Source organism: Corvus hawaiiensis, chromosome 8 (genome assembly GCF_020740725.1).
Source record: "Corvus hawaiiensis isolate bCorHaw1 chromosome 8, bCorHaw1.pri.cur, whole genome shotgun sequence".
In the NCBI taxonomy this organism is placed as follows: domain Eukaryota; kingdom Metazoa; phylum Chordata; class Aves; order Passeriformes; family Corvidae; genus Corvus; species Corvus hawaiiensis.
The window spans coordinates 14,278,674-14,298,463 of record NC_063220.1 but is presented as its reverse complement, the minus strand read 5'-3'; the positions used below and the strand labels follow the sequence as shown (position 1 = coordinate 14,298,463).

Below are 19,790 nucleotides of genomic sequence, written 5' to 3'. Positions count from 1 at the left end.
GCTACCAGCAGCTACCTACCCTACCCCCATGGTTTGGGGGGGGTTCCTTGGGGGCAACAGCATCCCCCACTTTCTGCATCCCTGGGGACCCTTCCTTGAGCACCTCCAGGTCATGCTGGACTGAGCGCCTGCTGGGAGCAGAGTTATTCCCACCTGGCCCTGAGCCCCGAGAGCCCCTGCCATCAAAGCAGACATTATTACTACAAATCTTATTGCTTGCAGTGTCCCCTGTCCTGGGGAACAGCCATCCTGACCAGCCATGGGAGCTCACAGCCTCCCTAGAGACTGTGGCCATCGACCAGGTCTGACATCATCAAAACGAGATGAAGAGAGTTAATGCTTCAGCTTTGATGTGACATAAAACCAAACTGAACACCACCACCACCCACCCATCCCACCCCATCCCATCCCCCACGCAGTCGCCAGCCCTTTGGTTGCGGCACACTGGGCAATACAGCCCCACCGCACACCAGTCAGAACGAGAACCTGTGGAAAGCCCATGAAATAAATATTTTAAAAACCTATTTACAATATTAGATCTGTGAGCATGAAGTGAGAGAAAAATGCTTTTTCCTGCCCCCAAAAAGCTTAAAAAGTAGGTTAGCATCCTGCTGCCTAGCACAACACTATCTTACATGGCACCTACACATAATATATATTCACATTTCATTTTAAAATTAGGTACTCTTACAAACAGACTTAGAAAACATTGGCTAGCAACACAGCCCGTGGGACCGCCTGGCCTCCAGACCCATGTCACAAATGCTGGCCGGCTGCATCCCAGCTCCTTCGGCTGCCCCAAAGCTGCCAACGTGCCCTGAATCAAAACCGCCAGCTGCCCTCTGCTGCCCTTTGGGGAAAAGGTGGAAGTGCTCGTGAGAGAGAGGGCTTGTCCGCGGGGAGGGGAGCAGGGAGGATGGGGACTGTGATTTCTGCTAAGCCTAGGGGTGAGCTTAATACAACAAGAACTCCTGAGAACATCTTAGAACAGATGGATTCATTTCACAACCACCAAGCTAAAGGATGGGCCAAATGGATGCTACGACACACGGGGGGAACGCACGCGACATGGGGACATCATAGCCTTGTGGTTTGCTCAAAAAACCTACTGCTACAAGAAAAGCTGCAGTGGCATTCCCTGTCAAGGAGGAGCCTATCCCCATCTTGTTCCTGGGCTGTCCAGGCAAACAGCCCAAGGACGCAGACCCAAGTACACCCTGGCTAGGGCTCAGCCCTCCTCCCCCCGGCATGACTGCTGATGGTGGAAAGGTGAGAGCCCAACCTGGATGGCCACCCGCACCTCCATGCTGCCCCAGGCACTACCTGTGCCCATGGAAGGCTGGGAATCACAGCTTTCTCAGTCACCTTCAACTGGGAATGCAGCTGTCAGGCTAAAAGTATATGAGCTGGAGAGAAAAAGTGTCCATCAGCAAGTCTTAAAAACAGGGCACCAGTATATCTGACTGCATTTCTATTCCTGGGAGGTTACTAGGAGTTAGCAGAGCTTTTCCAGAGGTGCCACAGAGCAGCTGGGACACGGGCTGGGCTGCAGCCTTGCTCATCTGCACACCAGCAAAAAGTGGTGGGGGCAGCCAGCCAGCCTGCTCAGCCCAGCCCTGCATGGCTCCCCCAGCCCAGATGCAGAGAGCAGCGGGAACAATTTCATCCTGCTCTCCCAGCTGATGGACCGTGATCAGCAATGCAGCAGAAAGTTTGTCAGAAGCATCAGCACCGACTGGTCAGCTCTTCAGAGAAGGTTTGCTGCAAATCCATCTCCCTGACATGCTGGCAGGTGACTACAGAAACCCCACTGCACAGAGCAAACACCGGCAAACAGGACCTCACCAGGGATGAGTAAGTGATGAATATAAATATGTGCACACCTTGGGTACATATCACACACCCTGTCAGCGGGGAAACCCATTCCAGGGCTGGCCTTGCTAAACAAGATCCTTACAGCTAGAGGTAGAAGGAGCCATCTCAGGCTCAAACTGCTCTTGCTACAGCACCAACATAAATTTTGACTCTGAGCTTGGCAAACGCAGCTCCTCCCAGAGGTTGATTAAGATGGACGGATCCTGGACATGTGAAGTGTGAAGACCCACAGCAGCCGATGACAAGGAGAGAGAGAAAAAGGTAACCATGCAAATGAGAGAGGGAGGCTGGCAGCAGAGGGAGAGTGAGGACATCTGTGGAGGTGCACAGCTGCTCCTTGTTCATGGACCAGGGTGCATGATGGAGACTGGTTTCAATAGGATGAGAAAGTAGCCAGCAAGAAAAGCCAAAGTAACAGAAAGAGGTCTGCTTTGTGGGATGTAGCACTTGAAATCCAGAGCTCAAGAAGCAGAGCAGGGAGCTCTGGGGTGGCCCAGGGGAAGAGGAGCGCAATGAGACTGTGGATCTGAGGATGGCACTGTGGTAGTGCCAGTGGGCAACTCTGTGCCTGTAGCACATGGAAACACACTCCATGTCCATGTGGAATAAGGTAATAAATCATGTTGCTTATTTTCTTCCATTCATTAAGCTCATCTGCAGCTCCCTGTGCATCCCTTGTATGGTGTAAGAGCTGCATTCATTGGTAGCAGACGGCTGTAAAGCAGGGGCTGTGCCTCAGCAGCACACGTCACCACTGCCTGTCAGGGACACTGCCGGGAAGCTCAGTGTTCTGATCCCACCACTGCCTAAGCCAAGCAGTGCACACCCAACTGGGACAGATGCCCAGAAGCTGCTCCACTCCAGCACCAATGTGACACCTGCCGTCCCCCAACCTTGCCATGCTCGAACCAATCGGTGCTGGTGAAGCACCAGGAAGGCACCCGGGAGGCTGGAGCAGCAGCACCCCATCTAGAAAGACTCTTTCCACTTACTTTCTATAGGGTTTTATCCTAATGGGATTCCTGCTCCCAGAAGCACAGAAGGCAGGGAGCAGGACAGCCTGCATTTACCATTTACCAGCAGCTAAAAAATGGGAGAAGAGAGAGGGAAAGCCTCAAGGAACACTCGGTGCATGGTGACTGGTGCAGGCGCTTCAGGAGTGATGGTGAAGGATGGGGAGAGGGGATTTGCTGCAGGGGAATGGTGTGAGGAGCAAAGGTAAGAGGCGTGCTCACACACACACACCCGGCCCAGAGGAAGGAGAAGAAATCTGGGCACATGTGGCTGGGCCAGAGGCTAGAGAAGGACCATAAGTAGGGATGGAGAAGCAAGAGGGAGAGACAACATGCAAAAGAGGTACAGATCAGTCACTTAACTGCCATCAGTGCCCTCCTGCCTTGCACCTCTCCTGAAACGCTTTTAAATATTTTCTGATGGAATGTTTGACATATTTAATGCATGCAGTAAAAATTAAAGTAATAGATAACTTCATATTAATCTGTACAGGGACTGACAGGCTAGATTTAATCACTTCCTAGCTGTTCAGAGAGTTAACTTACTCTAGCACAATTCGAAGGAAAGGTAAAGGATTTTTTTTTTTTAAATCAGCCATTTCACAGTAACAGAAAAATGTACTGCAACACTGTGTGTGTCAATGCTTGGGAAAGGGAATACCTGCAAGAGAGCCAGAGGTGCTCTGTGAAGGGCGTGCAAATCAAACACCTGGTTTCATCCTCTGTACTGAAGGGGTACAATGAAAGATTTAAACACAATTATCTGCCTTTCACCTCCAGCCCCCAGGCTTTGAGATCTGGGGTTCAATGCCAACCATTGAAAAAAGCAACTCTCTTTGCAGCCAATCCCTTTCCAGCCTCTGCTCCCAGGGCCAGCATCTCTTGAATTCATGGGCTGCACCAGACCCTTGCTCTCATCAGGGACAAGCAGCTGAGCAAGGACCAGCAAGGTGGCTGTTAAAGGTCTGGCAGCCTCAGGGCCCACACAGTGCCCTGCTAGGCACTGCAGCTTTATGTGTGGAAAGAGGCTGGCATTGGGATTCCTGCAAATGGACTCTGTGCAGCAATGTGAAAGTGAAGCCATGGGGATGCAATGGCTGAGCAGGGGCGTTTCCCTAGCAGAGATCACAGCACTCCCCAGCTGCTGGTCATCTCTGCCCAGCAGAACCAGCACAGCCGTACACTCTGTGCACTTCTAACAGGCTTTTTCTCAGAGAAGACAGGCACTATGACCCTGTTCTGTGACACAAACAAGGACAAACCTCCCACACCTTGCTAGTAAAAGGGTGAAATGCAAATTAGGGTAAAAAAATAAATGCAAGCCAGTCCCTTATTCCAACCCTATTTCAACTGCAAATCCTGGCTTAAGAGAGCACTAGGCAAGACGTGCACAAAAGCACAAGGTGAGGGCCAGAGTTCCCTTCCTGCAGAGCACCAACATCAGGAGTTCGAGCCCTTAAAAAGGGAGAGATTCAACCTTCAGTGAAGTGCTGCAAAAAAGCTTTGCCATCAGAGACCACAGAAATAACCATGAGGGCAGGGAAATAGGAGAAGGAAGTCCATCCAAAAGCAGAGCATGGCAAGACTGGTTCATCCCTGAAGCCAGCAAGAAAAAAGACAGATACAGCCCAGCACGCCCAGCCAGCAGCAGTGGATGTGGCAGCCTGGTACCTGGAGCCCCCACAGCATCTCCTCAGCCTGAGCAGGCCCTCCCCACCCACGGGCTGTGCAGTGGGGAGCAGGCAGCCATCAGCAGTACACACACTAGTAGCTACTTCACATTCTCATGCAGGTAACAGTCTGGGACACCAGCAGCTGCTACCAGCGAACCGACAAAGGACAGACTCGCCTTCCTCTCCCTCAGTGATGGGAAATGATTTTGGTTTTGCTTTAAATGCCACTAAGAAGACAGACAGAAGGAGGACTCTGAGAGAAAGGGAAATGTTTGTGTGCACCCAAAGACAGACAAAAGCTACTTCATGTGCACGAAGGTGGTTTTCTTTCTGCTACAGTACAAGTGCTTGTGCCTCAAGTATAAAACGCAAGCCTCCAAATCACACAGACGAGCTTCTAATTTTTATTTTTAAAGTGATAAATAAGGCACTGTACTTTTAACAAAAACTGCCTGGTTCCAAGTTTAAAAGAACCCAAGGAACATTCGAACTGCAGAAACTTCTTTCTGAACAGCAGAGCCAGACAGACCAACCTCTTCTCTGTCCAAGACACATCTGCTGATGCCTAAAATCATGGACGTTATCCTTTAACTGCGGATTTTTAAAGGCTTGCTACAGCTTATAAAAGCAGCTTTAGTTAATGCATGGTAAAGGGTTACTACTATACATCAGTTTTGTACATGGCTACCGGTTCTTCGCTATTTCGGGTCCAGTCGTGATCGTTTGCTGTGCGAACAGTCCACTTTTGCCCTCAGCTTCCTCTTGCCCTGAGACACATTGTTCTCCTGCATCTTCTTCATGGACCTTGTCAGGGTCTTCCCGCTGCTGTGCTTCTTGTTGGCCATCTTCTGTGACCGTGTGGAGGACTCTCCCAGGGGCTTCTGCTTGGGGCACTTGGACAGCTCCTCTTGACTGGGAGGCAGCACAGCCCGTCTGCTCGTGTTCTCCTTGCCCTTCCTTATGGGGAGCCGCATCTTCTCCAGCTGCTTTTTCGGGACTTTCTTCTCTTTCAAAGACATTTTTCTGGCCAGTTTATTGCTCCGCTCCATGGCAGCCTGCTTTCGGGTGGCGGGAGCTTTTGCACTGACCTCTGAATGCTTTATTTTAGTAGCCTTCTTGGCAGGCAGCTTGTCCTTGGTGGAGGAGCTGGATCGCTCCTGGGTGCTTCTGCTCTCCTTCAGCATCTTCTTCTTCTTGCTGAGCTGGAGGTCAACTTTGGGCAAGGAGTCCTCTTGGGACCTGCTCTTCCCCTTCCGCCCCTTCCCCGTCCCATCCACTGAGGGAGATTTAGCAGGAAAGGCAGCAGCTTTGATCTGCAAGGCCAACTTTGGAGACATCAGGGGGTTGATGCACACACTCTTCCGGCTCTGCTTGTCCTCCAGGGACAGATGGTCCCCTGGGCCATCACTCTGCTTCTCTGTCTTCACCATGCGCTGCTGGGCTCGCAGCTTGCCCCGAAGATTGGAGTACTTGCGCAGGATCCTGGTGCTGGCCTGCGTGGGCAAGCTGAGGGCAGGCTGGATGGTTTTGTCTTCACTCAGCTCCTTGGTGCTGGCATCAGTGGGAGAAGTCTGGTTGGGAGTGGTGGCTTCTTCAGCCTCTGCTTTATCAGCATTCTCACGAATTTTGGCCCAAAGCTTTTGGTTCTTCAGATTATTCCGAGCTGGGGTAGTGGCAGCGAACTTCTTGAGATGTTTTTTCAAACGTTCAGCTTGTAGTGAGCTGGGGTAGAGACTAGAGGAAGAATATTTCTGCATGGGGACTTTCAGGGGGGGAATCTCCCCCGGGAGACGCGTGTTGAGTTTCTTCACAATCACTAGAGACCTGGTTTCAGTTGTCTCCAGAAACCACTGGCATATGTCAGACAGCTTAAAAGCCTTCATAAACAGCATCTGCACAGGAGAAAGCTTCTGCACATCCAGTGAGCCCCTGCTTTTCCGTGTTCTTTTCTTGCTTTTCCAAATCTCTTTCAGTTTGTCGGCTTTGTTCTTAACCTTGGGGGTTGGCTGGACCTCCTTCTCCAGCTGAATCCAGCCCTTCTGGATTTTCATGTACTGAGTGTTGAACTCAGCAATGAGCTCCTGGTTCTCCTCTTCAGCACACCACTCCATGAACTTTGGTTTGCTGTCAGCCATGTCTATGTCCTCCAGTGCTGGGCAGTCATCATTCCCTGAACTGTGTTCTTCCCTCAGTTTGGGGATTGCTTGCATAGACTCCTTCCCTGGTGTGCTCTTTTTTGCACTGTCTACAGGTGCGGGTGCATGTCGTAAGTTATAAAACTGCAGAGCAACCTTTTTATGCTTTGCAGTTTTTGCTGGAAGATGCTTGCTTCCACCTCTGCTGCTGGGACATGGAGGCAGATCAGTCACCAGCTCACAGTTCACTGGCTTGCCCAGATCCCTGGCACTGTCAGAGCTCTCCTCGTCCTTTGCACTGGCATTGACTGGTTTCACATCCACTTGCTCAGCATCATTTGCAGGAACACTGTTCTCTGGAGGGAGGAGAATGTTTTTCTTCTCAGAATCAGCCTGGATGCTGATTTCCAGCATCTCACCCGGTTGACTTTGGCTGCTGTTAGCAGAGGAGTCATCTTTAGAGTAATTTTCTCCCTCTGCAGCAGTCTCTTTTGCTAAGATGCTTTTATAGGTTTGTCTGGTAGTGACACCATTCTCCTCACCTGGCTGCTGCTCAGCGATGCTCTCTGGAGCCTGGCCAATGCCTGGCCCCTCACTGGTTTTGAGCAGCACATTGGGGAAGCAGTCATTTGGGAAGTGCACAGATGCTGCCTCATCCAGCTGCACTTCTCTCTTGAACCGCTTAGCGCCAGGGCTCTTGGAGAATTTGATCTGAAGGCAAGGAAGCTGCACAGAGCTGGAAGAACCAGAGTCCTCAGCACTGCCCTCGGCAGGTGACTGGGATTGTTGGCTTCGGAGACACCGGTCTGATGCCACTAGTGCTCTCCTGCCTTTCTTTCGCTTCTTGTCTAGACTGTCTTTGGAAGGGACAGAGTCTGAGCTGTTGGGGTTGGGTGGCATTTCCCCTTCAGCGGGCTCTTTTTCACCTGCTGTGCTGTTATTCTGCATTGCCTCCAATTCCAAGATTTTGGGGAGGGGTGTGCTGACGAGCACAGCATCCTCTTGCTCAAGAGGGCCATCACCCACCATGACTGATGATTCAGCTTCTGGTTTAGCATCGATGCTTTTGTTCACATCCCCACACTGCAAGGTAGCAGAGGGCATCAGGGGGCTCTCCCCATCCATGGTGGCAGGGAGCTCACCAGGAGCCTGCAAGCCTGGAGAGCATGGGGAGGGCTCTGCCAGACACTGCCCACAGAGCTCAGCAGCCCCTGAGCTTAGAAGCAGGGCAGGATCCCTGGCACCATCACAGGGCAGAGGTGTTGTGTCTGTAGTGGCAGAGGGCTGTGAGGAGGACTTTGGCTCTGGGCTGGCAGAGAGGTCTGGAACAGTTTGTATGTCAGAGCCTGGACAACCTTCCTCCTCACTGTGTGCTTTTGAGACTGAAAAGGCAGCAATATCAGCAGCCTGCCCACTGCTGCTGCCATCCCCAGAGGAGCCCAGGCTACTGCCAGCCTCCCAGGTGACAGTGCCTCCTGCTGTCATCCCCCCTCCGTCAGCAGGAGGGGAGCCAGGGGGCAGTGAGCTGGCTAAGCTGTCCTCTTTCTGGGGGCTGGGTGGAGCAGAGAGGGAGAAGAATGGCATGGCCACGGCAGCTTCCCTCGACCGAAGTGCTCGGGTATCCCGGAGCTGCATGGAGCCCAGCTCAGCTCTCTCTTTCATTTCTCGACTGGTTGGTGCCACTTTAGCCAGGAGCCTCAGGGAAACCCTCTTCTCACCCTCCCGTCCTGCCCCTGCAGACCCCTCCACCGACAGCACCAGGGGTGGCTTCGCACTTACGAGGGTCTCTGTTCGCAGTGCCGGGCTGCTCACCCTCTCCTCCGCCCGGGAGCTCTTAACCAGCGTGCGGACAGTGGGGAGCTCGCAGCACTCCCCGTTGAAGTAATACCCCCGCGTGCTCTTCCTCGCCGTCCTGCGGGACGGCACCAGCCGCTGGGTCTCGAAATGGCACTCAGTGATGGGCTGGCTGATGTACACCACATCACACTGGTTGTCGTAGTCATTGATCCTCAACCCCGATGTCTTCTTGCTCTTCCGAGAGGACCTGAGGGAGGCTGTCTTGGCACGGGGGTGCCCACTGGGGGTCCGGTGAGCAGCTGGCATGGCGCCAGTGGGCAGCCAGCCCTCTTTGGACTTGTCGAGCGTGCCCTTGTCGGCTGGATGCAGGTGGCAGCCTGCCTTGCCCTTGGCCACGGCATGCAGGTGGTTTTCTTGCTTTGGTCTCACATCTTGCTCTTTTGCGTCTAAGTCCTGGTGCAAAGATGCTTTCGAGCTGCATTGCAAAGTGTTCTCTTTGTCGGCTCTGCGAGGGGGGGTCACTGCAAAGCCAGGATCCCAGGATTCCTCCGGCAGAGCCCTGAAAGAGCTCTTTTGGGACCCCAGACAGCTGTCTAAGCTGTCCTCGCTGCCATTCACATTTGCCACTTTGACTGAGATATAACCTTCCATGAGAGTCTTACCTGCTAGCTGCTCTTTATTATCCTCACACTTCCTGATACCGGCTTCTTGTTCATGTCCAGCAGCTTGCTGCCCTTCCAGGGTCTTTGCGGCATGATGGAAATTCAAAGAGGAAGAGTTCAACGTGCTGAGGTATTCTTGGGTGGGGCTATCCTTTGGACTAGCAGAGCGAAGCCTGGTGATGGGGAGCTCGCAGAAGTCCCTTCTCAAAGCAGGACTGGAGTTCTCTGCTCTGTCCAGAGACTTCAGTTCCACTGGCTGCTTCAGGGCTTGTCCTGTAACATATAGGGGACCATCAGACCCTGACTGTCCTGGGTCCAATGTAGAAGGGAGCTTTGATTCAGTACAAGTAGCACCCTTATCCTGATTTTCAGTGCTTCGCTGGCTACAACCAGAGCCACAAGTAGAGGCCTCCATGCTCTCAGATTCAGACAACTGCTGGCTGTCAGAGTCTGGTTGTACTTCAGTGTATATGTCGTTCAGCACACGGATGAACTGCTTCTGGTGATGTGTACACAGTCTGACCATAAATTTTTCCAGTGGAGACTTCGGCTGATTGTTAGAGTCTATTGCTATTGTCTCTGCTGCATCCTCACTAGAGAGACAAAGAGAGAAGCAGTCAGTAACATGTTCCAGGGAATATTAGTTTATGCTGCAAAACCAGAATAACCCTTCTCCTCCCAGTCAGGCACACCACTTGCCTGACCTCCAGGTGAAATCAAGCAGCCTGTTTTCCTGGGGCTGGCAGGTGTCCCTTCAGTCCCAACATGCACACTTACATGTGCACACTGCTGGCAGGACACAGACTGCACTTTTGTTTGTCTGCCACTGCCAGAGAGCCCATAATTACACTTCTGCCTAGGACATCCCAGTGTGTAGGCACCATGTCATGTGTTCAAAGCAAACCTAAAAAGAATCAGACTTAGTATCTGCATGGCACCTGGTGTAGAAGGCCCAGCATTTCTAGGATGGCTGCACACCTCTGCTCCCTCCCTCTGCACTGCCAGGCTGGGTGGGAGCAGAGCAGCATCCCAGCTGAGCAGCCAGATGCCAGGAATCTTCAGCTACTCGAAGTCTTCAAATTCTCCTTACACCTCAGTGGAGAAGATGGGTCTGGGGCCAAACTGAGCAGATCTGAGCCTTCTCTGTAATCAGCACAGAAATTCTGGTGAGCTTCCAGCCTGCAGGACATGCAGGCAGCAATGCACCCTGTGCAGTGTTGTGCCATTTGCACTGACCTTTGATTAGCTGCCATTTAATAAAGTGTTCCTGCAGCTGATGGGCTGTCAGCACGCAGCGGTTGTACAGAAAGGTGGGCTTCTACAGCACAGGGCCACTGCCACTAGCTAGCGCTCAAACCCAGGCCATTATCAGTTACCTGCTTGGCAGAGGCAACTAATTAGTACTTACTGGTGGAGAGGTTAAGGGATAATTACCCAGTGTTTGCATGAACTCATCATGAGTGCCATGCCAGGTGCTGTTATCAACACCGTATCTGTTCCCAACGGCAGCACATGCGATTCCCACCCAGTCCTGACCACGCCGAGAGGGCCCCACTCCTTGGCACCCATACTGCCTGACACAGGATCTTTACCAATAACATAGGGTTGCTTTGCAGCAACATTTGCACTTTGCACCTCCTGGCCTTGTACTGGAGGAGTGAAAGTCCTTTCTTCCCCTACAGCCTTTCTCTGCCTGGCCCCCGCCAGCATCAGACACCAACCTCGCTCACTCAGCTGGGTCAAGGGGGGCAACACTTATCAAAGGGTTCAGGGCCAGGGTGGGGAAAAGCAGCTTCATCTGGAGTGGGTTTTCCCTCTCCATACTGCCAGGCACAGGGCTCAACAGGTGGATGAGGAGGAAGAGCTCCAGCTTGGAGCAGCCATCAGCACAGAAATGGAGAAGGGAAAGCCAGTGGCTGGAGCCAGCCGTGCCCAGTGGCATCAGGCATGCCAGGGCCAGCCCTGGGCAGCCCTCACCTGCTCCTCACTTACTGCTTGCTGGCTGCTTTCTTTGAACTGACACACACTGGACAGGCACCTCCAGTGACCTGATTCCCTGGGCTGGTGGGCAGGGAGAGACACCTGGGGCCACTTCAGGCTCACAGCTGACCCGGTCTCCTCTTTGCCCAGAAATGCCAGGCTGCAGCCAAGCCTGTCCTGAGCAGCTGCTACCCAGCCCTTTGCTTTCCATTTCGCTCAGGCATAATGTGTTTTACACGTAATGAGGCTTTGCCTCTCAAGCCCACCCTCTCAGTTTCCTTAGAGGCTTCTTAGGCAGGGTTTTCCTAAAACCACCTGAAAAGGCTGAGCAAGCTCAGCTTGCCAAATGTGTGCTGGCACCTCCAGAACATCCTCCCCGGGTTAGCAATAAACAACGTACCTTGAGACTGCTTTACTACACCCAGGTGAGAAAAACTCCCGCCATCAACCGTCTCAACTGGTCCTACCTGATGCTGCGATGGCTTTCAATTTGCAACGCCTGGGATTAGTTTAAATAAAAATACCCAGGTACAACCTGGCCCCTCTCCAGAGCCCTGCACGGGAAGGGTTATGTCAGCCAGGATCTCTTACATGGCCCAGCTCCTCCCCTTGCTCTGCTGAATAACAAAAGGGGATAAAAAACCTTTCAACCCCCTGGGCTTGGAGCAGGGGGCTTTTTGAAGAGGCAGAGCTCAGTGTAATTTTTTTTCCACCTTTGCAAAGAGGGCAGTGACTCCCCTTACCTACTTACAAGCCCAGCTCTGAAGAGCAGCAGCCATCTTCCCCAGGGAAGACTGAATTTATAACAACAGCAGCAGAGTTGGGGCCCTGCCCTGGCCTCCCCACTGCCATGCTCCCTGGGCAGCTGTGGGAAGGGGTTGTGGTGGCAACACATCCAACTCACTCCTTGTTGGGGCACCCTCAGGTGCTACACTCGATGGTTGTGAAGGAAGAATCCATGGCATAGGTGAAGTGGTTGCCCAGGTGGGTGGCAAGAAAGGAATGGCTGGGTGACGTCTGGTGAGGAAGAGGTTGCAAGCCTGGTCTGGCAGAAGGGACCAAAGTGGCTGGGCATTGTCCTTTCTTGCCTTGCAGCCATGATGCCAAACACAGCCAGCTGCAGGTCACACCTGCTTTGCACGGGCGTGTGGGACTGGAAAAGGCTCATGTCCAGCTCGTATGGCAGAGAGGACCTGGGCTCCCTGATCCTGAAGGTTCCAGTGGCATTTTTGCTTTGTCTTTCACCTAGTTTCTTCCTCTGAAGTGTGACTGAGGCCTTTGTGCTCATTGTCACCTTATTTGCCCTACTGTACTCCAAGGAGACAATCAGAGATACACAGAGCTTGTCAAGCTGTAAATTTAAAAAACAGAGATAAATATTCTTCCTGCTCGATAAAGGAAATAAATCCATTCAGTTTTGATGCCCTTTCTACTTAGAAGACCCATCTCTCACACTGTGACACAGTTCAGTTGGCACACTGCATTCAGGGTCCTCTGGTGTTACGCCACTTCAGCTGAAAGATAGGAGGCCACTTCTCACCTTGAGCTCATCTGCTCCTTCCCCAGTTCACCCCTGTCAGGGCACTGCAGGCAGCATCGCCTTTTTCTGGGTGTCTAAGGATAACCTTGGGGCAGAGCTTTCCCTGCCACCTGCTCAGGCTCAGGCTCTGAGCGTGGCTGGGTTTCAGCTCTGTCCTGAGCCTCCAAGGGTGCCTCTCCATCCCCAGATCTCCCAGACACAGTTCTGTGCTCCCTGGGGCCTGCTAATCTGTGAGCCTTGGTACCTATCCAGCATTTCCCACTATTTGTGTCTGTTCTGGCTATCACTATTAAATAAAACATGCCCATGGGCATTCTCTTGCGAGGCAACCGATGGACGCAGGATTGCCCACATGCTCCCTACTCGAGGCAGTTTTGGAGAAGAGCTTGTTTCCAGCTCATATATAAGAGTAGACTTACATCCAGTGCCCCACATTTTCAGGCAGAGTTGCTTATGGACAGTACAAACTGTTGCAGAGAAACTATTTTTTTTTATGTGGCTTATCAGAATAGAGGAGAGGTGAGCTGACTGCAGAGCTGAAGTGTTTTCCCAGGGAAAGGTGCCGGGTGCAAACAAATTCCTCAGCCCAGCAAAAGCACAGCGGGAGCTGAAGACTGACTGGTAAACACAGAGGATGGGAGTTGGGAACATGGTTTTAAACACGAGGAAAAATTATTCTCAAGAGGCAGCCAGTCCTGCCTCTGAACAGACAGGCAGGCAGAGTCCTGCCTTTTGGGAGACACAGGCCAGCCCCACAGAAGCTGCTGGGCTGGAGAGACCAGAGAGGGTGTCCAGGACTGCCCATCCCACCTACAGCCTTTTATTTGGTGCCTGTACTCCTTCCCATAGGGCTTGGCCCAGGGTTCTCTTAGGTTTGGGTGTGCCTGAGGAATGAACCATCTCTCAAGGGCTGGAAAAGCCACGAGCCTAAAGGAGATTCACCACCAGTGAGAGGCAACTATCTGGGGACCCTCTATGCCTCTAGCCAAGCTGGAAGTGCAGTCACAAACCTGTATGGAGTGCCCAGAAGGATTCACTGCAATGGGAAAGACAGCCCACCTGAGAGTGAGCTTTCCTGCAGAGCCTGGGAGATGGCAGGTCTGCCCTTTCTGCCCGCCAGCCTCAAATGCTGCCTACACAAGGCTGTGGCTGCCAGATCTCCTCTGTTCCTGTGCACCAGCACCTTCCTCCCAGCCCCACTGCACACATTGCCCTGGGCCAGCAGAAGACAACCCCACTGTCCCAAGTGAATCTTATCACCAGAGCCCCTCATTACCTCCCAGCCCTTCTACATTTCCAAGGGCAGCCCTGTTCTCTTCCCCTTTCCTGCCTGCCACAGAAGGTGTCAGAGGCATCAAGGGGCAGGAGCTGTCAGAGGCACAAGCGGAGCTGTTGCTATGCAACCCTGGCGGTGCAGCAATTAATGCTGGGGAAAACGTGCTGTGCTCTGAAGCTATTTGCATAGCTGCGTGCTGCAATACATTTGTTTGCATTGTGCCTCTACTGTTTAGTGGAGTTTGAAGTCAACCCTCCCCCAGCTCTTGCTGGAGGGGACCTGGGGCTTCCAACAAAGGCCACACGGTTGGGGATGAAGGGGCTGGGGGAAGGCAGAGGTTTGTCAGTCTGTAACACCTACAGACTGCACAGATAGAGGATTTACAGTATGGGGAGGAAGGGCCAAGTTATCTCTGTTTCCCCTTACACAGCCTGAGGAGCTTTTCCCAGCTCCTGCAGTGGCCCCAGCCCACTGGTGGGGTTGTCGTATCTCTTCCTTCCTGTTGTACCAGGGTGATACTGTGCTTGCCCTGCTTGTGAATGCCATAAAAAAAGAGTTTTGGGGGCAGCCAGCCTGCCTCTGGCTCTAGAGTGTATTTGGGGGGGGGGGGGGGGGGGGGGGGCAGCAAAAGGGGAAAAAAGAAAGGCAGAAAGAAATCAGCTGGTTCATACCAACCTACCTGGGAAGCCGGTCTCCGAAAACCTGTCAATTGCCAACTGCAATCTTCTGGTTTGCCCCCCCCAAGTTTCTCACTATTGAACATGAAGCCTGTAACCTTTTTGGGTTTCTTTTTTTAGCCCTTGAACATTGGTTTGATTGATTATAAGTTTACAGGTATGTTTTGTACCTCAGAGGCACAAGAAGCAGCAGCAGAACAAAAGTTCAAGGCTAAGTGTTTCTGTTCCTTTCAGACCACTCTAAGCACCAGGATTATAGTTCTGTAAAAGAAACAAAACATAGCTATAAACTTATAAAATCCAATTCAGTATTTTTACAGGGATGACCCTTCCCCTCCCTCTCCTGCTGCCACACAGCTGACTCTGCGCCAGTCAGCAGAGAGCTGCCTTGCACCACCCAAAAACAGAGGTACCACTTGAGTACCCCACCAAGCTGGAAGGGTGTTTTGGAAACCTGACTAAAAGCAGAGATTTGAGAAACGTGGATGACTAAGGAGAAAGACTAACTGGCGAGCAGTGCCCTCCATCAGCTGACCTCAAAGTACTGACCATGCCCACTGTGAGGCCAAGGTCTGAGGCAGCATCCCACTGCCCTTGGGTGGCACCTCCAGCCCTGCTGGCTTCAACCACTTAATTTATTTTTCAGGGTGAGTGGAAATGCTGTTTTGAGGAGTTGCAAAGGAAGAGCAGCCTCTTAAAAGGAACTTGCTCACTGCTGGCAGTCAGGTGAGCTGACCCCAGCCCCAGGGGTGCAGTGAATCCTGCATGCTGAGCGTGCGCTTGGAAGCAGCTGTGCTATGGGTTCCCAAGGATGGGCTTGCTTTGCCTGTGCTGCAGGGCTGCATGCAGAGGTCTCACCCAGAAGAAGGGGGAAATGGGTTCTCTGCCAGCCCCAGTTCAGCTTGCTGGAACGGCCGTGCAAAAGCAAACACGCTGGGAAAGGCACGGAACCATCTGACCGTGCTCAAACCCATCTCCACTCACAGCTGCAGCACAGACCTCGTGCCTTGAGAGGTGCAGGGCGCGCATCCTTCTGCTGGCAGAATGGATGTGGCGATCCCTTGCAGGCGTTGGGCAAATCAGCCGTGGGCACGAATAGTGTAAGCCACTGAAGCAAGATTTGCTGGAGCTCATCTTTCAAAGCCCCAATTAAAGGCTGACACTGGATGCACCAGTTTAAATGCCTGCATTTCAATCCTCAGAAATATGCCTGGCACCTAACACTCCCCACACAGATGAATGAGTCCCTTCACACCTCTGTGGGTGCTACAGTAATTCTCTCTCATTGCACTGAAAAAAAATAGAAAAGCAGTATGCAAAGAGCTGCGGCTCCACATAACAGCTAGGAAAGAGAAAAAGCACTTTCTTTCTCTAAATTAAAAGCTGAAGTTGTTCAAAGCACAGCCAAAATAACTATGGAAATATTGCTGCCAGGTTCTCAAGGCCCCTGAATTTACTCCGTCCTTGGTGACGCACATGGGGATGGACTGAGCTTGTATTTCAATGGAAAAGCAGGAAGAAAGAAGTTATAGATGGGTCTTGTTTGGCTGGGGTTTTTTGTCAGCTGCATGTATTCATCAACATATCCAGGTTGTACAATCAGCCAACTGACTGGACAAATAACAGACATCCATTATAGATTCAGACATTTAACCCTTCAGAGCAGTGTCTTTTATTTGTTTATTTATTTTTTGAACTAGTTAAACATTAAAAATCACTTCTCCCCACCTGTAACCAAATAGAAATCAAACAAACCAAAGTTAGTTTTACATTAAAAGAAAACCAGTAACAGCCTCAAATAAGTTTTGCTTTTTTATATTCCTGTCATAACTTCGCCTCCCACCTTGCCCAAAACCCAACAGTACTCTGTAGTAGTTTATCATCACTGTGATACTTCTGATACAATATTTAATGACTAATTAAAAATTTTACAACTGAGCTATTGCTTTAAAACCAAGGGAAATTTATCACGTTAGAAATACTATTCTATACACCAACTTTCAAACCCTTTCCAGAATTGTCCCTGCTAATTTTTCTAATTATCAAGATCATTTGGGATCTTCCCTTTAAGGAAAAAAAAAATTACCATGACTATTTCTTTCTGAGGCGGTACCCAGAATCTTCCCTGAGCTAGGTGCTCCAAAAGGAGAGATAGCACCAGAAGACCAGAATAGACAGAAAAACAGACAGCACCATAAGACAGATAACAAAAGCAAGCAGGGCAAAAAAAAAAAAAAGTTCTTACAATGATTTTCACAGCTTTGCATGTTTTTAAAAAAGCAGCACCCAGTTAAGAGAAGGGAGAACGAACCACAGGGTAGGGAGGGATGCCCTGAGTATCTTCAACAGTCCCAGGTATGAGTTGGGAAGGCATACTGCCTCTGGACCCAAGGTGAGGCAGGTGTATGGCCTCTCCCCTGCTCTGAGTCCATCGCTGTCAGTTCCTATCTGTCCTGCAGCACACTGGGGACAAAGCCCTCCCGAACCTTCAGACATGCAACACAGGTCAGCTGGAGTCACTGCAACTGCACAGGTTCAACAAACTCCCACTGAAGGTGCAGTAAATGAGGGCTTGCGAGAAGAATAGGCTGTGCTGCGAGAAATCACACCTTCCTCTCCTAAGCTGAACATACACTGAAAGGTGGAAGAAAACCCAAATGCATTGGACACCCTCTCCTAAGACTTTTCTGGTCCCAGCTCCAACAGACAGGTTGCCATGCACAGCCACTGCCTACTCCTAGAAGTCTTCAAGGATTTCAAATTCTACAGTTATCCAGGTTGGTTTTTTTTCCAACATGGATATGAAAAATCAAATGCAGCAGCTAGGTAGAGCGCTCGCTAGAGCTAACCACACCCAGCACAGCCTGGTAGCCAAAGCTTGGGAGGGGCCAGTGGAGACATCTGGAGAGGAGAGGGTATCCTGGGTGTAATTAACAGATGTTGGGGGATATGACCCCATTTCAGATAACCTGGAGATTCAGATAATTGGGCCTCAGATAATCAAGGCCACGTTGTTAATAGAAACAGTATCACAACTCCTAACGGCGGCACTCCCCACGTGCTGACGCCATCCCTCCTTGCATGGAAATGCCTGGTGAAATATGAATTAGCGGTCTGATACATGTCTGTACTCTCTGTCAGCTGCTGGGCTGAGCAGCAAACCCTCTTTCTGATGCACCACTTTGGCTGGCTGCTTGGGAAATAGGTTAAGGCAGAGAAGTGGATTGCAGCCCTGGATGCCTGGGGACGAGGCTGTCTCAGAGCTGATGGGCTAGGTAAGCTCTATTTTGAAAGTGGGTTAATTTAGCTGCCATTCAACTACCATTAAATGATGTAGGTTAATTTTATAGTCAGATAACTATTAAGAAACCAAAACATAAGGCAGGAAATGTCTCTATGCATATCAGCAAGGAGAGATTTCCTCTGCGCTAATGCACACCCCTCCCCTTCAGCTCAAACCTCTCATCCTTCCATTTCTCCACATCCCTCACATCATCTTTTTTTTTTTTAACCCTTGTCATTACACACTATTGTCCTTCCCCCCTCTCTTAAGAGAGCCTATTCTTCCTCTCAAAAATTCACCTTGATATCCTGGCCCACAATTATTTTTCTCCTTTGTTTATATTGTCACATATCTCAATGCTAGAGGAAGACTAACAAATCCAAACCACATCTGACCCTGCAAATGTCCACTAAAAAAGGTTCCATCTTCCCCACACGAACAATATTTGTGCTGCTATGTGGTAAACTGAAGTAGGGAACTACCCCTTGCTTAGTAAATAACATTCCATCACTACTAATACACCCAGTTTACTTTAGGGGTATTTACCATATTTAAAGCCTCCTCAGTTGGCATTTTACCTTTTATAAATGGATGCTGCAGTTGAAATGTACTTTATCTCTGTACAACTTTCCTTTCTGCGGCATAATGATAGGTATTGTTTGTTTCTTTATACTGGTGACAAAACCCATCAATTGCTGGTTTGTCATAAAAGGAAAAATAAAATGAAAAAAATTACCAACAGCAGCTTATGCCTGCAAAGGAACAGACTCTTTGGAAAAAGCAGAAGTGACTCATCACTCCTCATGCAGCAAGGAAGGAGCAAGCATCACAGCCCTGCAGATCCCCCCGAGATGCCTTCACAGATTGCCTCCCTCTGACTTCTGTGCTTTCCTGGTCCCACCAGCAGGAAAATGAGTCCCTAACCTTTGCAGAGAAAGCCAAAGCCATGATGACCCATTAGCACATGCTGCCCATCAAGCAATCACAGATCTCCTCTACCGCAGACGTTTTTTATCTTATTAACAGTAAGTGCACTACGCAAACCCTGAGAGCTCACAGAAATGAACTCACACTTAACCATGCAGTTGTAACGAGACAAACAGTGCTAATGGGATGTTGGCATTTGCACTGTGCTTTTTATGACCAGAGAAATGCAGAACGGGACCATACCCAGAAATCACAGCTAAACCACCTCTGAAAAATCCTCCTCGCAGCAACTCAGATATTCAAACGGTGACACCAGAGCTGCAACAATGCACATCATGGGAATTCTGACCCACAGAAGGCTGAGTGCCAAACCCCCTGTTGTTCTGCTGTGGCCTTGCTACTCTTCTAAACTTGCAATGAAAGTCCTTTTTTTAACTCATGAGCTATAAAAGAATAGATGAAAAAGCCAAAACCCAAACCCCATCAATCTGCCCTTTGCCAGCACTAAGCCACTACCTTTGTCACTTTGATTTTAAGCTTTATAACTATTATTCTATTACAATATTACATCGTATTATGTAACTATTATTCCTAATTTAATAATATCATTAAATGGGTGTAAAGCATATTTCTTTTAAATCCAGAGTTATGTTATTTTTCCTTCTATCAATTAGCAATCCAGTCTACACTCAAACAAAATTAAAGGCACCAACGTAACGACAGGTATGGGCAAGGTGGCTAGAATTAAAGAGCAGACGAGCAGCACCCTTACCACACACACTTGTGTCTGTTAGAGAAAAGCCAATACAGGGCCTGAAACAGGACCAAAAATCTACTTGTTTTTGTGCATGAGCAGCAAAGCTCACTGAATTACAGCTAGATGGACCTCTAGTGAGCAGTGAGGTCAGGCAGGTGCCACCATGGTCGGACCAGAACTTAGTTATTAACAACC

General features: G+C 50.4%; 1 protein-coding gene across 5 annotated transcripts in view; it reads right to left on the bottom strand.

Annotated features, from left to right (window-relative positions):
- Positions 1-4,949: 4,949 nt before the first annotated feature.
- LCOR (ligand dependent nuclear receptor corepressor) overlaps positions 4,950-19,790 on the bottom strand; it is an 84,736-nt gene continuing 69,895 nt past the window's right edge. For 4 of the 5 annotated variants that reach the window (XM_048311360.1, XM_048311361.1, XM_048311362.1 and 1 more), the window contains one exon: positions 4,950-9,748. In XM_048311360.1, coding sequence (XP_048167317.1) covers positions 5,260-9,748 — 4,489 coding nt within the window. In that variant the 3' untranslated portion in view covers positions 4,950-5,259. Of the gene's footprint in view, positions 9,749-14,798; positions 14,890-19,790 lie in introns of all 5 variants that reach the window. The other variant, XR_007205142.1, reaches the window with a different exon arrangement.